The 25,018-nt window shown below is 43.6% G+C and overlaps 3 protein-coding genes across 3 annotated transcripts; 1 reads left to right on the top strand and 2 right to left on the bottom strand.

Annotated features, from left to right (window-relative positions):
• Window positions 1–655: 655 nt before the first annotated feature.
• Window positions 656–3,722, bottom strand: LOC120450117 (probable serine hydrolase). Its single transcript, XM_039632939.2, has 2 exons — window positions 3,477–3,722; window positions 656–1,915 (listed from the first exon to the last, which is right to left on the bottom strand). The coding sequence occupies exons 1-2, from the start codon at window positions 3,525–3,527 to the stop codon at window positions 893–895; spliced, it is 1,074 nt and encodes a 357-aa protein (XP_039488873.1). The 5' UTR covers window positions 3,528–3,722; the 3' UTR covers window positions 656–892.
• Window positions 3,723–9,054: 5,332 nt separating this feature from the next.
• Window positions 9,055–9,740, top strand: LOC120450121. Its single transcript, XM_039632943.2, has one exon. The coding sequence runs from the start codon at window positions 9,185–9,187 to the stop codon at window positions 9,524–9,526; it is 342 nt and encodes a 113-aa protein (XP_039488877.1). The 5' UTR covers window positions 9,055–9,184; the 3' UTR covers window positions 9,527–9,740.
• Window positions 9,741–22,938: 13,198 nt separating this feature from the next.
• On the bottom strand, window positions 22,939–24,737 carry LOC120450115. Its single transcript, XM_039632937.2, has one exon. It carries the CDS (start codon window positions 24,571–24,573, stop codon window positions 23,230–23,232), a length of 1,344 nt encoding a protein of 447 aa, XP_039488871.1. The 5' UTR covers window positions 24,574–24,737; the 3' UTR covers window positions 22,939–23,229.
• Window positions 24,738–25,018: the final 281 nt, after the last annotated feature.

Here is a 25,018-nt window from a genome sequence, read left to right on the forward strand (position 1 = left end):
ACTGTTTTTCCATCCATCCGCTCTCCTGTTTAGAGTGCGGCATACCTTCCGGACCCGCTGGATATCCTCCCACACGAAGGATGTCCATACCCATATATATGTATATACTCGCACACCATATAGCCTCCGCTCCGGGCACTCCACGTTCCTTTGTTTTTGCTTCACCATTGTTTTTAAGTGGATGCCGATGCCGATGCCGTTGCCAGCACCTCCTTTGTTCCTGCTGCATCGGTAGGGGCAAAGTGGGAGCCACCGGCAGTTCCGATGCCCTTATCACTAATGAAGTGGGCAATGAACTGTAGCCCCAAAGATTAAAGCGAAATTAAATGGCCAGCCGAAAATTGATTGATCGAAAAAGGTGCGCAACCCAAACAAGAACACAGAACCGACGAGGAAAATAAATGAGAGGAATTATTTAAACCGATTTAGGTTGCGGTTTGCCGTATTCCAATATGTTGTGTGGTCAGGAGCTAAGAGAGATAAAAAGCGTGTGTATCTCACCACACACTCCAAAGGAATTACGCTTAAATTGGCTTAAATTCACGACAGATGCCGCAAACTTTTTCAGTCAAGTAGTTTTTACGAATGTGGATGAGGATACATATATTTTGTTAACTGTGTGCTTATGTGGTGGATCAAAAAAACAGTTACTAGCTAGTTTGGCAGTTGGCTTTTAATTAAATCCAAAATTGTTTATTGTGGAGGAACTTCTTTTGACATTTATCCAACTTCTTATGACCTTCAAACATCGTATAAAATTGTCTAAATTATTGTTCTAAAGCATTAAGGCTTGAATAAAGCATCACATGGGCATAATGAAATCAATATCGAGTTACGCATCGGAATTTATCGCATCGCGCTGCTGACCTAACCTCAGAGATGCTGGCAGCAGCTAGAGGTTACTTTTTCTCTTCCTCCGCTTGACATTCTCTGAGTCCTCCACGGCCAACTTGAATTCCTTGACGACCTCGGGCAGCGCCTCATCCGCCGCGTCCACCGTCCAGTTCTCCAGATGCGGCGGTCGGTGGTGCAGGATGAAGGGATTGATGATGGCCGCCACTCCCTCCGCATTGTTGAGGTGAACGTGGTGGGTGCCCTGCACTTCGTGGAGTTCAAAGTGCGGGTTGTTCTCCCTGAGGATGCCAATCACCTCGTCGCTCTGCTCGTCTATGAAGTTTGACTCGGAGCCCTTGATCACGCAGTAGGGCACATTCTTGATGGTCCTGGCCAGCTCAGCGGCAAATGGGGGACTCGTGTGGAACTCCGTGTAGTATTTGCAACGGCCATCTCGCGAGAAGAAGAACTTGGCCGGAAACTTGGTGGAGCGGCTGATGTTGCGCTCCAGGATATGGCGGCAATTCTCCAGCTCCACCGAGTAGTCGGAACCCTTGTGCAGGACCTGCTCCAACTCTGGGTAGGTGTAAGCCGGCGGCTCCTGGCGCTTGGCATTCGCGAATCGCTCGTCCTCCACCATGTAGCCCTCAATGTTGGTGCGCAGGTAGTCGATCTGCGAGCCGGGTTTCCTGTAGCGGGTCTTTACTATATCTATGCTGACCAGCATGTCGGTGCGATGTGGGTACAGCGAGGCGAATATGAAGCACAACATGGCGCTCATCGAGTGGGCCATCAGGGACACCTTCTGCCAGCCGTACTCCTCCATTACGCGCAGGATCACGCACAGGTAGTCCACGAAGTGGTAGGCGATTCCCTCGGGCAGCTTCGAGGAGTATCCGTGGCCAGGCAGGTCGATGCACAGCACTCCCAGGTGTTTAGGCAGCAGGGGCAGCAATTTGTCCCACGTGCCCAGGTTATCCAGCCAGCCGTGAAGCGCCAGGATGGGTCGTACCTGGCGATTGCCGTACCACCTGCCCACCACATACCCCCACGGCATGTCGATGCGCACGTCCATGGGCTCCTGAAATGCACAGGGAGAAATAGCTTAGAAATATGCATTTAGTAAAGTATTGTTCACCTATTAACATATCATTATAATGCACATCTAAGGTGGACAACATGTAGGACTTCAGTTCAAAAGGCAACGTATATACATATGTGTTTTCTCCTGGTGTAGAAAAGTACCGAGAAAACGGTGCACGAGGGAAAAAGTTGGTTGGAAAGGGGGACTTTCAAAAAGGGTGAGGGTTTGTCCAGCTTGTTAGCTGTTAATTGCCGGTGGGCAACTTGGTAGCTGCTTTCGTCCCGCTGTCAACCAGTTGGCTTAAATGGGTTTTTGGTTTAGTGGAGGATGTAGAGCAGTCTGGCCTGGCAGGTTAGAAACCCGCCAATGGCGTTTCCCAAACTTCATTTTGGGAATGCTTATTTCCAATATCCTATGCCCTGAACTGAGCACTAAACACTTTTGAAAGTGCAGAAATTCGTTGAATGAAAAGTGCTGAAATTAAATCTGCGAAACAACAGAGTGCAGCATTCATTCAGGACCTTTGAAGACCCATGTCATATGGCCATATCATTTATCTCCGCCGATGCGAACTGGTGCGTATTTCCCCATCCCCGGGCGATTTGATCAATTGGTTTGTTGAAAAAAGTTGAAGTGGCTGACAACTGAGCGAGTTTTTCGGACGGGGACCAGGTGTCAACTGATGGACAGAAAGCCCCGCAGTGCCACGAGCTGCCTGGGCAACAATTTATCATCTAGTTCTTACTTTGTTTCGGCTCCAATCGATAAGCGATTGTGTATCCACTGCAATTGACTGATGCTGCACCGCACATGCAAACCCCGCAAAGTTCGAACAAATGGATTTTCGTAGTTTGCCACCGCAGAGAAACTTTTTCCGGGCTCGGTTTTGCACGGTCGCTCAACTTGAAAATCAGCGCCGAGTACTTTCAACTGTAACGACATTTTCCGAGGTGTAAATATATATAGTAGGAGGGCAAGGAAGATGGAAGGGAAAACTTTTAGAGCATCCGCCCGACAGTTTGATGAACTCCTAATGAGCTAGATAATCGAAGACTACTAATTTGAACCCATTAGCGTACACAAAGGAAAAAGCTGGCGTCAAACAATAAAGATTAAAAAACAAAAAATGGTTTAAAAGAGAAAGAAATGCTATATTAGGCTAGGTGTTTGTTTGTACTTTTGCCTTGATGTTTACAAGTCCAGATTAATATCTTTATGTTATGAAGCAATTATCAGCGCGGTTTTCCAGGTCATTTTAAGTGGTTTATGACAAAAGTTTTCGCCACCACTACCACTTGACCAGAACAACATTCCACCGGTAGCTGATGGCTCCAAGTAGACATTGACTTTGATTCCGCATTAGCGGAAATCTTATCAGCTCGAAGAGTCCAAGGCGATAAGAATGCAATTCCGTTCAAAGGTAAGAAATACGAAAGGGGCGGCTAAACGTGTCTGATCCGTCTACTTGAACGGCAATCTATTCATATAGTAGGTCGTTTAATGTCTGGTAAATATTTATTGTACCCGCCAGCCGATCAATTCTACTCCATATAATTACCTGTTCATGTGGCTCGATGGCATTGCCTCGACCCTCAGATTTCGACGTCATTTTAGTTGGCGATCTGTCCGTAGTGAATGGCACAATCGAAGTCCCAACTAATTCCGACACGCGCCGTGTCGGAAAATATATACGCAATGTGTTTGGGAAAACTTTTCTATTTTTATAATATAATTACTAAATTAGTTGAATACTAGCGAGATCGAGCCGAAGAGAAGTGCCCGCCAGCGGGGCATAAACAAAACTAAATCGCGATTCGCCAGAGAAGTCGATTAAATTATAACTGAGACTGAACTTTAATCAGCGGTGTTTTCAAATCAGAAATCGGGAGAGCTGTTTTAAGAGAATGGGAACAGAAGCGATCCATCGAAAGCTTTTCGGGGGAAGATAAATGCTTAGTCAGTTTTGATTGCGATACGGAATGAGAGTGAGTATCAGTGAGCGGAGTAAAAGCTTTTCAATGCCCCAATGCCATGTATTAACAAAAGACCGTACTAACAAAATGTATTACGGATCAAAGGTTAAAAAAACTGAACGATTTGTAAATACATTGCCAGAAAAAGTAATAAATCGGAAATAAGTTATGTCGTCATTTAACTAATTCAGAATTCATACTGTAAAAGTTTAAATTATTTCAATAGCATTAATATACATTTTACAACTGCCCACAAATTTCATATAGCCACAAACAATATAAATAAAACTCCTAAATGACACACCAATTAAACCCAATTATTGGGTTTCAAATAAACCGAGACCAAGAAAAACATTGAAATTACAATGCTGATATCACGATGGCATCACAATAAGTGTACTCATCCATACAAAATCGAATATTTAGCCAGATAAACATAAATATTTATGGATTTTATATTCCAAAAGTGACTATAAAATAATTGATGCAAACATGCCAAACCTCATAATGCCAAACCAGAAAATAAAACACACTCCAGAATATTGCTTTTCGACCAAACTCCGAAGATAGGTAGAAAAAATGTACAATTTTTCATATTTTATGATTAATTTTTATGAGATTGGCAGAAAAAGCATACTCACACATTCCAATAAAATGCAAATGAATTCGATTTGTGTGTTCTTTATAGCATTTTTTATGCAGCCTGCAATCGGCTCAAAAATTAAAAAACGAGCAAATCAATAAATATTTATTTAGCTCTCCAGGAATGAAACAAAACTTGGCTCGGGGTCAGCCACTATTTTGTTGGCCAAACAGAAAGAATATGTTCAAAAACCCATTGGCCTCTTTCGACAACAGTTTACACAATAGATGTGTTTAGTTTTTGCTAAATGGAAACCATTTGAAAATCCTATTGCACTCGCTAGGGGCTGTGGCTCAAATCATAAATCTTCATGGAGTGCAAATTGAATGTGTTGCCGCGAGTGGCCAGCGACTGTTTCGCGCATTGCCATAAATAACGAATCGAAACCATAAATCTGGCAATGAAAAGTATGGAAAGCCTTTTTAATTTCAAATGCAATTAAAACGGCAAGGGCTTGGTTTTACGATTCACGATTTTCGATTTAGGATTCAGGATCAGAGGACATGCGAAATGGTTGGCTGGATGGCCAAGAAAGGAAACACCGGTGCGGTGTTTAATCAAAAGCATCTGCTGCTGACCAAATGGCGGAATCCCGAATCCTGTTAGCACCTTGCTGACCCGATCGGCATTTCGAAGCTTGCAGCGAAATCAAATTACGCTGCATGCAGCCCCGGCCACAGGACATAGTTCACCTGCCACCCGACACCCATTTTGCCCCCCTTGCCACTAATGACATTCGAATGACATTGGTGGATGCTGCCGAACTTGGCTAATGACTCCGGTTCCCCTCCGGCGGCTGTGCCTTGTATGTGGCCACATTTACATGTGGTTTTAAAACTAGAGCTTAATTTAAAGCTACTGTTACCTAAAACCCCTTTTTAATATATACATGATTGATAGTCTGCAAATATAAATACATTTTGCTTAACTAATTATCAATTTAAGGACCAGTTAATATTTAATTCCAAATTAGGTCAAAAGTATCTGAGCGGAATCACAGCCTTCATCACGGAATCATTTGCACGTCTCGCTTGGCCAAAGATTTACACTTCGTATTTTCTGGATTTATGCCAAAGTGAAGGCATTGGCGGTGCCTGCCACGCCCATTAGTGACGTGTTCCGCCCTAATATTGTAGCTAGGTGCAAAATGCAAAGTAATGGGCTTTGAAAATGCCTGCCAAGCAGGCCAACGAAGCAGGCACACTCGTCCTGTCGAATATGAAAATACCCTTTAAATGGGTCAGAGATTTATATTGGCAATATGTAAATGCTGGATGATAATACCTTATTTCTAACTAACTTAGTTAATGTAACATATTTACAAAAATATCTAATTGGTTGCAAATAGGGAATACGAACGTCGGTCCTCGGCAGTTAATCTGCCATCCAGCATTCTGAGCTCCTGTTTTCTGGTCTGCCCTTTTGTCTGGCACTCGAGTGAAAAGCTTTTGTCGGCGCATGGAAATTTGACGGAAATTGTTTGGTCTGATGGATGCAGCTGCAGATGCACCTCGTCCTCATCGTCGGACTCCCGATCCTGCTCCTTCTGCTAGCTTGGTTACTGTGTACCTTTTGCTAATGGTCTCGTCTCCCCGTTCCTCTGTTGGCTGTGTCAATCCTTCAGCTAAGTAAGCAGACAGTTTTTAGCATTATGGTCAGTTGAAAGGCCATAAACTGGCCTGTTCAGCAGAGTGTTGTCTAACCGAATGAAAATGGCAATTTCAATAGAATTTAAGCCTGATTCTTGCTGTCGAGCGGGAAGCGAGGATTACGCCAAGCGAAATAAATGCAAATCGCATTAGAATAAATTTCGGCTGGTCGCTTTCTGGCAGCGTGACTGCAACTGCAGAATAATGTCCTTAGAATGGCCAACCAGACGGGGCATCTCGAGCAGCGAACTTTGGCGTCAGGTAGCCCAGATAGTGAAAAGGAAATATATACAAGCACTTTGGGAAAAGTTCTTACAAAATTGCATTCGTGACTTTTCAAAATATACGAAACACGCATTTTGTGTACAGCTAAAACCATTAAGGACAACAAAATATATAATTAAATGGGCATGGTTGGCCTAATAAATATGCAACTGCCAGTTTTGCCCAGTGTAAAAACTACGCGAATACTCGTGGCATCATTACGTTGAAGGAGCATGGTCCCCGCCGCTGATGCCCCGGCACATTCAAAAGCCAGTTGAACTTTTTAATGCATAATTTATTGTCGACTTGGCCACGATTAACTAACTGAGAAACAGCCAGCGGGCACAGGTTAAAGCCAGACGCGTTTTTTTGTTGACTCTATTTTGTATTTTCTATGAGCAGCGCGGAAAATCAGTTAGAACAATGGTTGGGATGCAGATCGGTGGCGCATCATAAATATTTATGAAAAGTCTGGAAAGGCACGTACCACCGAAAGCACCTCATGTAGGAACACCGGCGAATGGTCGTCCAAATTTATTGTGCTCCTTTGGCAAACTCATCTTTAATGCGGGCACATGCGGCACGTGGCGAAATATTTATCTGCATTTGATTGTTGATTTATTTTCGAGAGAAAATAAAATAAATATAAGACGAAATGTGGCTAGAATAAGGTGTTCGTTGATTTATGTTGCCTAATATAAATTCAAGACCGCTTATCCAGCTATATATGATTTAACTCTGACCAAGCTGTTTACTACAAAAAATCGGAATTATATTTATTTTTTCTTAATATCACCATAACTCTGTTCAGTTATTTGCACTGTCAAAACTTCAACGATCAAGCAATTTAATCAAAGAGAGAAGAGTTATTTTCTGTATCCCAATCGTATCGCCATCTGCCAGCAACTGTCCAACCATTTTGAGCTTCCCACTGTGAAAAGTTTTCAGATTTGTTTGCGTGTTTCGCTGGAGCAAAGAAAAGTTGCAAAACCAAATCGCACGATCAGAGTCACAACTATCAATTAAACTAATTAGCTTGATTTCCCAGCAGAGTTGCCCGACCAAGGGACACGCCCAAAACTTTCGCCTTGGCTCTCGACTTCCTTCTGGGCTGCGGTTGCGCTGGAAAATTCAATCAGCGCGTGCAGAAAAACGCAATCAAATGATTAAGTCAACAAATGATGGCAAATTGCTGGGGCCGCAGCTGGTGCCGGACTTTTGGGATGCACTGTGTCCGGAAAATCGAAGCCAGAAAGCAAAAAGTCGCCGCAGTGGCCAATGAGGTTGTTTCAACCGAGGTCTTTCTCAAAACTTTGGCCAACTTCTCCTCGGGGATTCCCATTTTTTACTTTTTTTTTTTACAGCAGCAGAGCAGCAGCATTTTAAGCAGGTGGCAAAGAGAAAAAAAGCTTGCAGCTTTCCTAATGAGTGTGGTACTTTTCTACTATTGATTAAATGGAGGTTGCTGCCAGCTGTTTCCCTGTCTGCTTTTCCTGCTGGCCAACATATTTTTGCCATTTTTATGGCCTAGTCCGCTTTTTGGTCCACATTCAAATTCAATTGACTGGGCGTGGCACGTGCTACAGGGAACACATCTATCCATCTATATCTACTAGTGAGTGTGCATATCGCCTCCTTCGAGCATATATATATACCCTTTTCCTTTTTTGGGCGCGATTGCCTGGCAGGAAATTTATTTATATTCAATTTGTGAATTTATGCCACTTTTTTGCCATGAAAGACGGCGACAATGCCGGGGGAAATTCAGTTTGGTGCAGTTGCATCAATGGGGCAGGATGCAGGCTATGTGAAGAGTCCACTAGGCGAAAATGTGTCGGGGTTTCGGGGCTTGGGGGTAAACTTGATGGGCTTACGGCAAGCTAAGCGAGTTGATATTCTCATAAGAGGATTTTGAAGAGATTCTGAGGAGCAGATAGTTGGTAAATATATTTAAAGATGATTTAGACAATATTATGCCAATAAAATATTGGAAGATGGAAGGATAAAGAAGAACGCAAAATACGGATTGCTTTATTTGCACACATATTGAATACTTTAAAAAATGTTATATGGTTGTACATATTTTAAACAGAAAGATACTTTGACAAGAACATGACGATAACTTATTGACATGCAATAAGAATGAAAATACCAGAGAAAAATTTACACATAGTTATATGCAGTTTTATATATAGTATTAAAAGAATAGTCCTGAAATATGTTCTTCAATTTGAATAAAATTTCTCGCTGTGCCTTACCAAACCTTTGTTAACATCTTGCTCAGACTTGCCGTTCCGTGGAAGGAAACTTAATGCTGTATTTACGGCCACTGATGCAGTTACTTCTACTGATGGTCCATCTGTTGCCTGTCGATAAGGTCGGTACCGACCAAATGGATATATTTTCCGCTAAATCATAAACACATTTGGTCGCTGCCGTTCTGGCTGATTACCTAATCTGAAGGACTAAATACTGTGTACCATTACCTGGTAGTTCCCTAAGGTACAGTCCTAACCCATGGAAAACCAGCGGTACCTACTGGTCTACCTAGCAAACCTTCCAACAGAAGGTACGTAGGTAGAGGTCGATTATCTGCGTATATAGAGTGCCATTTGGCTGGGAATCCTTCATTCCGTCGATGTCCTTCCACAGCGATAGTCAGCCCCGAATCGTCGTCCGTTGAGAACGTGAGTTTTTGTGTAACTGTGATAGTTAGACCCAGTGCCAAGTGCCCAGGATGTTATTCCTAGCGCCGCGCAAACATCTGTTTGCCACCAACCTAATCATCATTGTGGTGATCTACGTGATGCGAAAGTGCCTGCAGCTCTTCTGCATCATCGAGAACCGCGCCGTTCATCCGGCAGAGGAGGAGGAGGAGGTGAAGTTGCCGGAAAAGGAGATCCTCCAGAAGCGCCGCGGCGGCTTCACCATCATCCCAGCTGCTATGCACCAGAGCATGCACGGCTTTGGCTACGGCGAGGGCCACTACCAGATCTTTGTGGAGAAGAAGGAGCGCAACCTGCCCACCAAATCGCGCCTCAACGCGGCCACTGCTGAAGTCAAGCTGAATCCCAATTAGTTGGTGCTTCGGGACCAAAAGAAACCACTGACATCTCAGCATGTCAATGACAATGTGCCAATTGAGCCAGCCAAAAAATTAAACCCCATCCCCAAATATCCCTCTATATCCAAGTCTTCTTCAATAGTCTAAATAATATCTACATGCATGCAACAAACACTTATTTTGTACAATCATCAAAGCGCATTATTGGCCATAATAAAAAATTAAAAAAAATAGTTCTTGATAGTTTCTTTATATTTCTTCTTGTATATTCTATTCAAGCTTCTTTTATATGTTTCTCATTCATGCACAACGTTTTCCTTTAGGAGTTAATAAAATATTTTCGTTTTAGGCAATTTTGATTGATGTGACCATTTTGGGTGATTTGCACCTTTTCTGCTTGCTTAGATTTTTACTTAAAGGCAGATTTCTAGAGAGAATGAAACGGATTCCATGCCACTTGAAAAATTATATCCCGCGGAGGAGGCAGTCTCGCTGATCTCGTGGGTGTTGCAGCAACATTAAATGGCGCCAAATTTATCACAAAGTAGCAGAACGCCCATGTAGCAGGGCAGGATGGGGGTTGGGGATGCCTGAAGAAGGAGCTGGAAGATGGGCCTGAGTGGCAGCGGCAACAACAATGTCTGACAATATGCTGAAGTAATTTGCAAATACTCTTGCCAAAAGGGGCGTAAGTGAGGTATATGCATTAGTATTCCCTAAATTATTTAATTACTTTAATGTGGTGTTGCATTTAAATAACAAGCGCACTCAACCAAAAATAAGTAGTAGATAATTTGTGTTTATTATTAATCTCATTTACATTTTATCATGCACGCGGCAGCATTACATATATTTCTTGCTGTATTTATTATTTATGCCATCTATTAAGTTATTGGCATTAAGCGTATGTTCATAGCCCCAAAACTTGTATAGGGTTTCTAATCCCCCCTTTGTCAGGGCATTTCCAGGTCGCCACTGACGGTGGCCCACTTCCATTGTTCGGCATTGGCCAAGATAAGGACGACGGAGATGGCAGGACTCGGCTCGAGCGAAGCAATTGTTAGCAAATCTATCATCATCATCTGGCTAAGCACGTGTCTGTAATGCGTGTGTGAGTGCCTGTCTCTTTCTGCCGCTTATCCCCGTCTCTCTCTACCGCTTGTAGCCGTCTCTGTCGCTGCTAAGCTGGTTGTAGAAGCAGAGACAATGTGTGAGCGTGCAACATTCTCTGCATTGCATTATAAATGAAGGAAAATTTTTAAGTTGTAAGCTGCATCATCAGCGCTCGAGCTGCATATAAATTATCCCGCCAAATAAAGCATCCATCCACATCCACACAACCACACGACATTATAGTCGTGATTGTTATTGCTGTAATTCTAATTCCATAACTATGTGGCTCTGGGCATTATCCATACGCCATGTAGCCATGTGGTGTCGCCCATACGCCGTGTGGAACGTGCGCTCTCCGGCAGCTGTTGATGTGTAAAAATGAAATGTCAGTCGGATAAGCGCCCACAGGCTTCCTGGCCATAATGAGGTGGCTCCGAGAGGATAACCCACCTAACCCATTGACGTCGCTGGACACTTCTCTCACCCCTTTGCTCGCTACGTGCTCCAGTTCTTTCTATCTGTGGCTCTGCCCGCATAAAACGTTAAGCTCTGATGTAAATCATGTCGCCATTGTTACTCCCGTAGTTTTGTGCGCTGCTGGACTCATTATAATTAACAATTTATAAAGCGTTAATCCACATACACTCGCACCAAAACTATTTGGCTCACCAACACAAACATAGCTGCTGAGCACTATTAGAAATTAGATCTGTTCCGAAATAATTGTTCCCGAAATATGGATCCACGATGTTTGTATTAACATTTTAAACTATATGTTAATCCCAAACATGCAATAATCAATAGTGATCTTTCTATTCAAATATTTAGAAAATCGCCACTTCCCATTTTTGAAGTGTACAATATCCATTGACGGTAATTTGCCAAGGCAGCCAAAAGAGCATGTTCAGCAACAGCTATAGCAAAATCCAGCCAAACAAACAAGTGAGTGGCGTGGGGCAACAGGGGGATGGGATGAGAGTGAGTAAGCAGCTTTCATTGCTGGAATCCCCTCGTTTCCTGCCCTTCATCTCCTCCATCCGCGTCGCCCGTCCTGCCGCCCAACTGCTCCACTTGCACGTCGCGCGCATTAAGAAGATGAGCTGCATTTTTCATGCATGTGAAGTTGAGATTGCAGCTGCTCTTCCTTTCGCCCGCATCCTACCTCCTCATCGAGCCTTGCTCATTTCGTTTTGGACTGGCTTTTAGCTGCTCCTCGGCATCTCCCACTGCGGAGGCATCCACATCCTTGCGAGCTCCTTCGGCATCTACACCATCATCCCGCTCATCAGCGTCATTTGTATTAATTGCCCAAGCATTTTGCTCCGCGCAATGATACCAGAAATGGGGGACTCTATTGTCATTTTGTTTGCCAGAGTTTTCCTCAGTTTTCGTTTTGGCGGTTTCCCTTATTTTTTCAAATGACTTTTAATGCTTTTAAAAAATGTGAAACAGAAGCTTAACTTAAATATATTGAAAGATGTCTGCAAACATCAAGCACCCATTCACTTTCGTTGAAAAATACAACTATTGACAGTTTTTCCGCTGACTTTCCCAACAAATTGCCAATTTAGCAATCTGCCAACAGTTTGGCAACCACTGGCTCAATACTAGTTAAGCCGCATCGACTTTTATGGACGCTCAATTAGTGGCTCAATCGAGGGAAAAACAGCATGTTCGATTGAATTTTATGGAGTCTTTAATTGATGCCATGCATGCTGGGATTGCACATTTTCCGCTGGCCAAACAATAGTAACAGCGACTGTGGAAATTTCACCGAATTCCTGCACACACATTGCAAGGATAATTAGCAAAGCAAACAGCGGATGGGGAAGTCATGTAAATGATTTGCAAAATGACAACAAATTGCCGTACTTCCTTCCTTCCCCAGTTGAAAATAGCTTGAGGCGGTTGCGGAAAAACAAAGAAACCCATTTCAAAACCGTTCAGCACTGAATGAGGCAATTAAGCGGCGCTAATGAAGCGGCAACTGCCACAAAATTCGCATTGCATTTCAAGAGCACAAAAATCCAAATGAAATGCCAACTGCAAATGGGCAAATGCAAAACAAAAAATTCCGGAATAAACTTTAATCAAATTGCCAAACGAGGCGAGCGAAATAAAAACGGGTAGCCATGGCATAATAAATAAATATTCGATTTTAAATCAACCAAAATGGAGCAAAACAATATGCAACAGAGGAAAGTAAATTAAAATTCGATGAAATTACCAGCGCCAGTAAATACAATAAAAACATATATTTAAATAGGTTGGAAATGCATGTGAATGAATATACACTCGCATTCAAAGCAATACAATTTTTGAATTAGTATTCAAAAATTAATATTTCTTTATCAATTAAAAACAATAAATAACCTCATTGTGATTTATTTTTATTTGTAACGGGTGTTTTTTTTAGAGGTATAGAACTTTAAGTTGGCATTACTGTTCAAGATGGCGACCGATTTAACAGCTGTCAAGTGATTTATTCTCAGTTTGGTTTGGCAATTCGTCATGCGTGCTTACAAAATCCAACTCGTGCAAGAATTGAAACCAAACGATCATCAAGCAAGGCGTAGATTCGTCGAATGGGCCCAAAACGAGATTGCTGTTGTTCCCGATTTTTCATAAGCCTCCAAGATCTTGTGATTTAACACCGCTAGACTACTTTTTGTGGGGCTATGTAAAGTCATTGGTCTATGCGGATAAGCCACAAACGCTAAACCATTTGGAAGACAACATTCGCCGTGTTATTGCCGATATACGGCCAAATGTTGGAAAAAGTCATTGCAAATTGGACGTCCAGATTGGACTACATCCGAGCCAGCCGTGGCGGTCATATGCCAGAAATCATATTTAAAATGTAATGCCACAAGATTATCTTTCATGTCAATAAAATTCATGTCAATCGAATAATCCATCGTTGTTTTATTGCAATTTAAAGTTCTATACCTCTAAAAAAAACACCCTATATGAATCATTTAAAGGCTTTAAAGATTCCCTAGTATTTTGAACACGGCTGTTTATATTTTAAGCGGCTTTCCGAGCCGATATACGTGTGGCCACAAAAAGACACACATAAAAACCAAGCCACAATGGTTTGCGCTCATAAATAAAGTAATTAAATTAAATAAACCTCAAAAGAACATCAGTCAGTCGGTATCGCGTTTCGGCATGAGCCAAAGGACACATGGCATGCCTTGCGAATTAAATATTAAAAATCAATTAAGCGAGCATTTCAAAATGTTCCCTGAGTTTTCAGCAAATTTATTTGTCCTCCGGCTTAGTCGACTCACTTGTCGTCGGAGTGGCGCCAAAGTCCTGCCACCATAAACACATGTATGGACATTGCGCATACGCCGCGTGGTCGGCGGTGTTCGGAGGCCAAACCAGAAATGTTTATTACAAGCCACTCAATAAAGTAGCGAAGGCCTATAAATTGCACTGTCGATAATGCGATCACATATAACCGCCGGTCATAGTGCGTAACGACAGTATGCAAACAGCACTTACTGGCTGGCACTGTGTGAGCATTGTGGTGCCAGCTATCGGCTGGCACTGTCATGTCCGCTTGGCTTGGTAACTTTCAACTCGTTACGGCTCGCCTCGTCCTGCTGCATGCAAATGGAAGGACGACTGCGAGCAGGACTGCCGTGAGGACTCGTTGTGACTGCGCTGACTTGGCTGGCTCCTGCTGCCAAATGGGTCAAAGTGGCAGTCAGCCAGGCGGCCAAACCGTTTGCCAAGCCCAGTGCATCACTTTTATTCGCACACGTGCTTAAAATGCACTAGCACAACTCTTAAATTATTTCATAATTTTGTTAAATTTCTTTTTATTTAAATACTATATTTCTTTTAGAGGGTTTAAGAACAAAATCCTGACTTAAAGCTATTATAGTTTACTTAGGTTATCTTTCTTCCACTGTTGCGTGCCACTCTAATATTTCCAAATGCTCACATAGAAAATAATTTTTTATAGTTTAAACAGTAATTGCTTTATTAAATGGTGACTGATTTGTTTAGAGTGTACAGCAGCCAAGTATGCAACACAGAAAGCTGGTAGGGAGCGAAATTGTGCGCGCTAAATTCGAAATCAAACACAAAAAATGCAAGTAAATAAAGCTGAGCTGTAAATGTGTGTGTGCGACTGCGTGGAGCCAAAGGCAAATGTGAAGATGCAGGGTCAGGGGTCAGGGGTCAGGGGCCACGGGTAGGGGGGGATGGTGAATCAAATGTTGGCTCAAAGAACCGCACATATGAGCACACACCGAGGCGAACCGCTTGGCCAAACATTTGTCCAGCTTACCCAGAACCAGAACCAGATCCGTGCCCATCCAATTCCTCCGGCTTGTAGGCACGTACAAATCCGATTTGCACAATTCAAACAGCGTGAGTTTCGGACGGAATGCATGCGAATTATTTGCTGATATTGCCCGCAGTCGTCACCAGCATCCATCCACACTCGCATCCGCACTCGCATCCGTATCCGTATCCGCATCCGCATCGCCTTCATCATCGGCATCATCATCAGCATCATCACCAGCAGCCAGCAGGCTGGATGGCCATGTTTATTCCTCTTTATGCTCGACTTTCCCTGGGAATGTTTATATAATTTTAATTAATTTTCTGCGGCCAGCTTAAATCTTCATTGCTCTGGAGCAACGTAAACTGCAGACGCTTTTCCCTTAAGCCGCCAACTTTGCTTTCATTTTAATTAAAAATGCGTTTTAATGCGATTTCCCTTTCACGCCGTTGCCCTTCGCAAGTTCAAGGCAGAGGTTGCATTTCGATCGGGAAATCACAGAATCATCAGTCGAGTGCCGAGTGCCGCAACTGTTGCACTTCTGAAATGATGCTGAAGCTTCAGAAATGACAAGCAATAAATCGCATAAAGCAGAGCCGGAACATGCCAGCAATTCCATTAAATGTCGAATAAAAATTCAAAACAAAGCTCCTGCACACACAATGCGCAATCAAAATGAACGACAAATGCCTGGCACACATTGCAAATATTTTCCGGGCACAATTTCCTCCAGAACCCCCCTTCCCCAACAATCTGTGCCACATTCGAGGCCCCGAAAGCCACATGGACGAAGATTGAATGCACTTTTTCAGCGCACACTCGGACAATCTGGGAGTGACGCATGTGGCCCCCATCTTTGGTGCTCCTCTGCATATGATTAACCCGCACAACAAAGTCGAGATACCCCCGGAACATTGTTGACAACTTGGCTGGCAGAGTCAGGAAAAGCCAGGAAAATTTAAGGACTGCAGTGCTTTATGTGGAACATTTTAGTCAGCTTGCCGGCAAAGAAATTAAGTTGCTTGCGAAAATACCAGGAATATGCAGGAACAGATTATGCAGGGCAAGTTTATGAGGCCACACTCAGCACAAAGTTTTATCCTTTCTGCAGAGTTAACTTAGTAAAAGTTCTACAGAATTCCTGCATTTTGGTTACCAGAAATAGTTCCAAGTGTAGAGGAAAGCGTTTTGAGTGCGGCATTAGCTCTCGTTATTATCGCACAACTTTTATGTTCCGGTCCAGTCCTCCCCGCCTCCTGCAGGACCCAATAAACACATAGTTCGCAGGGTCTGTCCGTGTCATAAATTGCGTGTACGCCATGTGGAACGCTTCAGCAGACAGCGGAAAGATAGCCTTAACCCTCTGCATTTTTTACGCTGCAAGTAGTGCAGCTTATAAAAAAGGACACAAATAACTGGGGGCAAAAAGAGGGGATTTTGCTGACTAAAGACTAAAGAGCTAACGTGGCATTTGCGACCAATGAGTATTAAGATTGACGCATGTGAAATGGCACTGAGTTATGCCCAATTTGACAAGAATTTTAATGATCCTGTTATATCCATCATATTCATATCATCACATGACTAATTTAGTCTATACTTTTCAAATGCAAATCAAAGTCAACTGCATTTGAGGCAGCTTTTTATTTAAATGCCTGTCTCTATTGCCACATCAATTATACCAGATCAAATTGCCATAAAGTGTCTTACATTTCCCTCGTTTCATGAGTATGCTCCGCCCCTTTTTGATTGCCTTTAAGTGTCTTCAGTTATTTATTCAAATATGCATTGGTCAATTATGCTGTCATAGGTTCTTATATTTTTTCAAAAGGTCACCACAGAAAATGAAAATAATTGATTAAAACGAGACTGGGAGTTATTCTAAGACCAGAAGCAGAGAGCTTTCACTGTAAATAACTTTGTTATTTTACTTATTGGTGCCCATGCAATGATAAAACTAAGTTTTAATTGCAAGAATCAACCTAAGGCAATCGTTAAGTCCCCAGACAAGTCAAGTCAATAAATATTGAACTCGAGGCGGACGCAAGTTCTGCTTGGAAGTGAGTTTTATGTTGCGTATAATTAGAGTGAGTTCGACCCCAGAGATTAGTTGGGGTTTGCTCATTGATCCGGGCGATGGATCCATTCTAGTTAATTTTCCCCAACGAAAACGGGGCGTGGCAGCCGCAGAAGGTCGAAGTAATTGAGATTGTAATCGTTACTTATTGTGCGTATTGGTTCACAGCTCAACATCCACTGCCCGTTTCCCAATCCCCGCTACCCCCATTCATTACGCCGGGTGTTAAACTTTTCCGAGCATTAAGTTATTAAGCTGTTTGGTTCTGATGGTCAAGCTGTGTGGTCCGGCTTACATCGCATATTGAAATATGCTGTAAGCAATTAATAACACCACTCCCGCCCATTTTGGGCCACATTCTGGGGGCCAGAGATCGAATCGATGCCATCCACAGCATCGGTGTGTGCAAGTAAGCGTTTTCAATGCCATGGCACGTAATAATCACAATGAATTGCACTTGAATAGTAAAAACAGTCGACCCTGGCTGTGCGCCTGGAAGTATGCAGCATTCCATGGCATTAGCAATCGAGTTGAGCTGTTGGCTATTTCCTAGCCAAAAGGAGAAACAACTTGGCTAGGTGAACAACAATTTTATTTTATCTAATTTTTATATACTATATTTCTATTTAGTTTTATTTAATCCTTGATTGGCTATTAGCTGCTAAGCTGTTGTAGCGACTTTTACCTATTGTCACCAGCTCTGATTAGAAGTAGGTTGATTAAGGGGGCGTTTAGAGGGCGTGGCCTAACCCCCTTTTGCCGGGCGCACTGCCGTGAGGAACGTTTTTCAATATCAGACAAATAGACAACGAATTACATTGTAAGTAGCTCACGTGCCCTGGATTATGCGTGATATGCCTGGAAATTACTTCATTAGCAGCCGCAAATGGCGCTCTGCATTCTAAACAAGTGTGCAAAAAGTGGTGGGAAAATGGGGGACCGGAAAATAATCGGGAAAAGGGGGAAGAACCCATACAGACACAAGCATTGTCACTTTTTATGCAAAGCAGCAGAGCAAAAAATTGCCAAACACAGGGGTCACACAATACAAAGGGAAAACAACAAGAGAAAAACTAGAAATGGGGGGCGATGTGAGGGGGCGTGTCACTTGAATGGCATTTGAAATGCGCTTAATAATCAATATTTTGAGGCGATAATTGTGTGCGTGTTTTGGTTTTATTCAACCAACTGTGCGAACATGTTATTGATAATCAACCAAGGATATTAAAGGCTATACATGTACTGATTTCCACTTTGAAATTTAATACTTATGCAGGCTAACAGCAGAGGCACTTAAGTTCTGGAAATACAATATTGTAGCAGACCCATCACACGTCACCTTCAAACGAGGCGTTTGGAACGCAAACTGCAATCATTAATTTAAACTTAATGTTGCTCTGCTCCGGCTGTTGGGATTCGTTTTTCCATAAAGTTTGTCACGACCAACGGCCGCAAAATTAAATCAAAAGGCAGCCGGAATTATTTTTCCTCGTTTTTTATGCAGTTTTATCCGGTCAATTTACGCTGGAAAAATTGCACACGGCCAGCAGGAAAATATTGAAGATAATTTGCGGCTTTTGATTGTGCATTGGATTTGCGCAAATTAACTCAATTCATGGATGCTCACATTGCAATTTAATTAACTGAACAAAAACCGAATGAACCTTTAACAGGATCTGGCTTTAATTAATTTGCATGGAAAAGATTGGCCAAGTTGAAGACGAAACTTCGGAGAAACAAAAACTTTTTCCACACGCACACCCATCCTCTTGATGTGGAAGAGGAATTAATAAGCTGCCTGCCATTTCGTATGCCACGAACACTGCAAATCTATGTAAATGCGCCGCATGTGGCGTATACTTAATGTGCCTGACATGCAATGTTAGGCACTAGAAGAAGCAGCTGCAAGAACATTTATAACATTGTGTTAATGCGACTTATGTGACAGACCAGTTAATTACTGCGTACCGAAAACACTGCTTGACTGCTCGCACAATGCCACCGAGTTTCCCCCGATTTTCCGCTTACATTTCCCATTTTCCGCACCCGCTGGGCGTCCTAACTGCGAAATGCTTTTTAATGGGATCGCTTTAGATGTTTACTTTGCCAAATGTTTCGCTGCGATGTGTTTGCCCAGCTCTTCCTTGTACAGATATGCTCGTATATAATTAAATTTAGCACTTGAAGCGAGCTAAAAATATTTATGAAATGCTCGTTGCGCAATCAACTTTACTTAACGAAAGTGACGGCGAGTGTTTCCTGACGAGTGTTGTTTATGGAATTTCTAGAAGCCTTTTTGAAAAATGACTCCTGCCACTGCTGGCCTAATGAGTAACTCCTCGGGTGTCCTGGCCTTCCAATTATAATGCTTAGAACCTGATCTACTGCCTGAACTTTGACTAACGGGCTGGCTTAGCCGCAGCTTCCTACAAATCGAGGAACTGCCAGAGATAGCCGAAACATTAACGAAACACTTGTAACTATGTAATTTAAAACGACAACGTAGGGTCTTGATCCAAAGACATCCAACCATAAGGAATGACAAAAGCTTTAAAGCAACAAAGAATAGAAAGGAAAATGGAAGTCCTAACAATAACAACAAACAAGTTCAGGCAAAAGGCCAAATCCTGCCGCCGGTCAGCAGTCAGCAGGGAGCATGCGGAAAATGGAGAAAGGAAAGGCTCGGGACAGGACAGGAATTCCTGGGAAAGACCTCGGCGCTACGGACGCTAAAGTTGAGCATAATCACATAATAAACATTTGCCATGCCAGTCCCAAAAAAAGGGACAGTCGGAGGTTTTCATTAGAGTGGGAAAGCCGCAGAAACGGAAACGCAAACCGAAACCGACATGATAATAAATATGTGGGGCAAAGTGTAAAAATAAAAAGGCGACAGGCGAATTCAAGATAAACAAAAGCGTGAACAGACAAATATGCATACGTGCACTGACAAAAAAGAAAGAGCATTTAAAAGCCATCAAATTCCAGTTTCAAAATGGATACAGTGTTTCAAGTCAGAGCCATCATTTCAGAAGCTTATAAGTATACCTATGCTGCATATCAAATGTATTTCTTTCAGTGCATTTTAGGCAAAGGCACACACGCATGTAAGCAACCTCGAAATGAGATATACTTAATGGTCGAAATTAAGCGCGCCTGAATGGTTGGATTTCCAAGGCCAGACACGACTGTCAACCAGTCAGAAAAACATCCAGTCAGTCAGCTTGGGCTTTGCTCTATTTTCCAGGCATTTTCACTGATTTTTTCACGCTTAATTTCCGAGCCACCCCAGGCAGCTTGTGGTTTTATGTGCGCTATTATTTTTAATTTCTTTCATATTTCCCGCATTCGTTTTTGTGGTTTAAGGACATGCGTAACGTCCCTTTTATGGCGAAAGTTTGTGATTGTTTTGGGAATTAAACTCTAGGCATTCAATTTGATTTAAAGCCTGCACCACTGAGCGTATGATGAATGTGGCCCACAGCGGCCAACGCAATTTCTTCAGGCGAAACTCAATAAGTTGGCAGGCATAAATTGTGGAAAAGTTTGTCGACTACTGGGCAGCCGTAAGTCAAAAGTTGTCTTATCCCAATGAAATATGGCCCACGTCCTGCTCATTTGACTAATTGCACCTTCCCCCCACGAATCAGATCTTATCCCGACCCAAGTCCTCCTCCTTTGAATCGTTCCTTTCGCTGGCAGTTAGTTGGCAAACGTTGTCCGGGAAATGCAATCCGGAGCCGTGTCGGAGAGACTGCCCCGCCGTTTTAGGCCAGCCCCTCCGTTGTTGCCTGCAAAACTGCGAAACGTTGCCATGTTATCCTTGACTCGCCTTTTGCTGCCAAAAATCCTTTTCGTGCCAAAGAGAAAGGAGAAGCAGCTGGCAGGGGCAGCTGGCAAAAACAAAAAACAAAAGCTGGGAAATTCGTTTATCGCGCCGCAAAATTGTTTTCGTTTTTGTATACACAACACATAATATATATTTTAGTTAGTTTGCACTCTCTATTTCCCAGCCGCTTTTGTCTGCTTTTAAAGTGTTATAAGCAAACGAAAAGTGCAAAAGTTCAGAGAACCGAAGTTATAATTGCACTGCCAGTTAGCAAAAAGTTTATTAGTTGTCAATTAAAATGCCTTTTTTTTATATTATTCAATAAAACAATCCTTTTCGTATATAATTTGCATATTTTATAAATGCATATTTAAATATGCAGTATACCCAAATGGAAATATTAGCACTTAAAATTTTGGTGTATTTTCTGCTTACAAAAATGCAACAAAACATCTCAGTTGGTGTCAAGATTTTGGAATACCTTCAGTTTTATAGCGCTCGATGGCGAGAGTATAGGAAAATTTAGTTTGGTTTAAATTATGCTTGGTCTTGGCGCCCCAGACCGAGTAAAACGGAGGCTAAGGCCACGCCCAAACGCCCCCTTAGCGACTGCAGCAAACAGTTTCACTTTTGATGGGCCAAAAACAGCAGCAGCAGCCAGAACACAGCAGAACAGAACAGCAGCCAAAAGTCATTTTAGCCGCCTCTTTCTGGCCCTCTCTGCCGCCTCTATAATTTATTAGTGTGCGCCTCAAGTTGTGGGCCACACGTAGCCGTAACATTCTCATGCCGGAGTCAGGAGCCCGCAGTCCGCAGTCCGAAATCCGGAGAACGAGCAAAAGTCCGGAATGGAAAACATGGAGTGCAGCAGCCACTGCAGCATCGTCGGCTTATCGCCATTGTCTCGGCCAACCTTCATGTGGTTTTTTCCCCTTTCAGCTGCTGTGCTGTCTGGCAGTTTATGAAAACTGCAGCGGCAAATGTTTGGCTTTTCCTCTCGCTCTCGAGGGAAAGCCAGGGAAAGGGAAAATCACCTGTAGGCCGTTGGCCACCCAGGAGTGCAATATCCTTGTTTATGCGGCGACACTCGCTGTCTATTCGGCAGTTGATGCCGTGCCAGGAGCCGCAGCTCCTGCGGCGCTTGATTGAATTGTGTCCTCGTCATTGCATGTCCTCCGTTTGCCAAACAGCAGGATCATGCACTGTGCAGCATGCAAAAGGTTCAGGAGCAGAGGTGCAAAGCCACAGCAGGAGGGGTCGCGCCCAAAGTTTAATTAACTTTTTCAGCTCAATTTCTAAACATGTTCTCGCGGATGCCGTCATTTTTAAGTCCTTCGGGGTTATTTAATTTAATTGCTTTAAGGCTTTAAGAGGCAAAAAGGGTAATGAAAGAATCAAATCAAAACATACTTCCCAACGAATCTGGTATACCCTTTTATTTTTCTAGTAACGGAAACAAAATCACTCAAACCCATACATTACATGTTTTCGATTTGTTAAACAAACTAACGATTCAACGCCTTTTGCCTTTCCCCCAGGCAATGATTAATCGTGAGTATATATTCAACTTTATTAGGGAACTTTCTCGAGCAAACCTCTGCTTAACCCCATCACATTTGGGCCCACGCAATCCCCTTTAAGCTGCCGTGTTCTTTTCTGAGCTGGCTTGGCCCACTGTCAAGTGACTTCGAATGGCAGCAGCGGCTTTTGACAGCTGCAAGCTCGCAGCTCCAGCGGTATTACAACTGACAGCTGGCGTCTGATGCGGTTTATGTTAAAAGGCGCACCATTCAGCCATTCGCCTGCCAGCCCACACATGTGCGCACTCACACCGCGAGTTTATGTTTATGTTAACAAAGTCGAGCCATTCAAGTGGCAAGCCAAAACAAGACAGCCCCGATTGGGCTAAAACCACATAACAGCCAAAAACCCCACACCTATGTACCATGTACCGTTTTCGCCTGCCACCAGCTCCATCCACCTGCCCTCAGATGAGATGCAGTCATGTGCGCAATGCCGAAAACATTGTAACCAAGCGCGAGGTTCAGAGATAACAGCGACAACTGCCGCTCCTTCTTGATGACGACAGCGATGGCGCACACTCAAAAAAACAGGGCTTCAAAAATATATTTACCTCAAAATAAGGTGCTCGCAATTGTACAAATATAAATTTATTTTCCTTATATATACTGCTTTGAAACAATGTCACTATGATTGAAGTCGCGAATTCTTTAGGATCGGAGACATGCTTATACATACATACTTGCTCATGAGCTAATTCTTTAGAAATGACTGTCAGCTGTCTCAGTTAGTTATTTTCTTTTGTTCGTTTTCTGACAGCTTAGTAAGTCCAATAGACAAAACACTAGATCCAGAATACAACTAAATTACCAAACCCTTTATTCTGTCTTCGGCGGGGTTTCTTGATTCGTTGGCGGAGTCTCCTCCTCGACATCGACACTCGGCACCAGGCTGCCACGCGTTTTTCTTTTGCCAGCCTCGGCGGCGTATTCCGCAAATGTAAGATTTATGTCGTAGGGAGTGCGGCGGAAGATGTTCGGAGGAGTGTAGTTGCTCTGGATGGGCCAGAAGAGTCCGTCCTCGTCGAGGGAGAAGGGCACGCGACCGTAGAGCCCGGCGAACTCATCCAACTCGTAGTAGAATCGCGTGGAGGCCATAACCAGTTCGATGCGCTGGATCTCGGGCAGGTGCTTTCGGAACACCTCCACCGGCAAGTGTTCGCTTTGGATTGAGCTCTTGGACTTGGACTTTGGCAAGTCGTCGTCAAAATCGCTCTCTCGCGTGGAGGATGCATCCAGATCCACTTGCTGACCATCCGCGAGCAGCCGGCAGATATTCAGCAGCTTGTCCTTGATGATCAAGTGCTGCTTTCCCATGAGATACTCATCGGTGGGCGTGGAGGTGGGGAACTTCTCGTTCAAAAAGACGGAGGGGATGCGGCGAAACATAAGATCCTTTGTAAAGAGCTCCTGCACGTGATCCTCGATCTGGAAGACGCGGTTCATCAACCAGAAGTTCTCACAACAGTCGGCCAGTGCCCGCGTGAAGCATCCGATCATGTCCTCGGAAGACTCCAGCATGAGCAAGCTGTATTCGCCCATGTGGAGATACAATCCGCACATGGGATCCGGCGTGATGGCTTGTGCCTGGCACTGCTTATGCAGCTCCTGCAGCCGCTCGCTGAAGACGGCAAAGAAGTCCTTGGGCTTATCGGGTGCTTGGATTTCCATTTCCAGTTGCTCTTCTTCGACAAAGTCTTCCTCAAGTTCACCTTCACTGAAACGGAACAGGTGGGTGACCACTTCCCCAGTTTCCGTCACAGGTTCCTCTGGCGCAGGAACAGGTGCTGGATCCGGATTTGTGGTCATGTGGGAGTCCGTGTCATCGTTATCCAAGATCACATTCTCCATGAACTGTATGGGCTCCGCTTCAGCTGGTTCGGGCTCCACCTGCTCCGCCACCACATCGACGGGCAACACCTCTTGAGAAAGCACTGGCGTCAAGTGGCAGTTCTTGGCCAGGATGAAAATGCGCTGATAGAACACCGAGGTGTCCATGTCCGCCAGCTCCATGTCCACGTACTCCACCAGAGACTTGCGCACTTGGAAGGTGGTGGGTCTCTTCAAGCTGAAGATGGTGTGCCGGGTCATTCGAGACGACCGCGACTGCCGCTGGCGGGCGGCAACAGATGCTTGTCTGGCATTGATCCTGTGAAAGGACATCTTGGCGGGGTGTGACTGTTTCTTTCGGGGGTCGAGAACACACTTCCAGGGACACCGGGGTCAACCAGGTATATCGATAAAGCTGTTGCGAGCGGCCTTTGTTTCTGGGAATTTTGATGTTGTCTAGCAACTAAGCGGTTGCTTAGACTGTTGTAGCTTTTGTTGCTCTGGAGCCAGTGAAAGAAATCAATAAATAAATAAATTGAATGAAGAATTACTGCCTGCCTCTTGTATCTTTAACATTTTAAGAACGTAACCACCCCTTACACATTTTGTAGAACTAATGATGTCTCTTTTGTGACCAAGATTCCCAGATAATCCATTCACATTTTTTCTCAGTGCCGACTTATACACAACACACACTGGCTTGTCTAATGTACATGTACAGCGTTATTACCCAACCGATGTGCAAGTACTTGGGTCGCTGCCTCAATTATTATTATCA

This window comes from Drosophila santomea, chromosome 3L, assembly GCF_016746245.2.
Source record: "Drosophila santomea strain STO CAGO 1482 chromosome 3L, Prin_Dsan_1.1, whole genome shotgun sequence".
NCBI lineage: Eukaryota > Metazoa > Arthropoda > Insecta > Diptera > Drosophilidae > Drosophila > Drosophila santomea.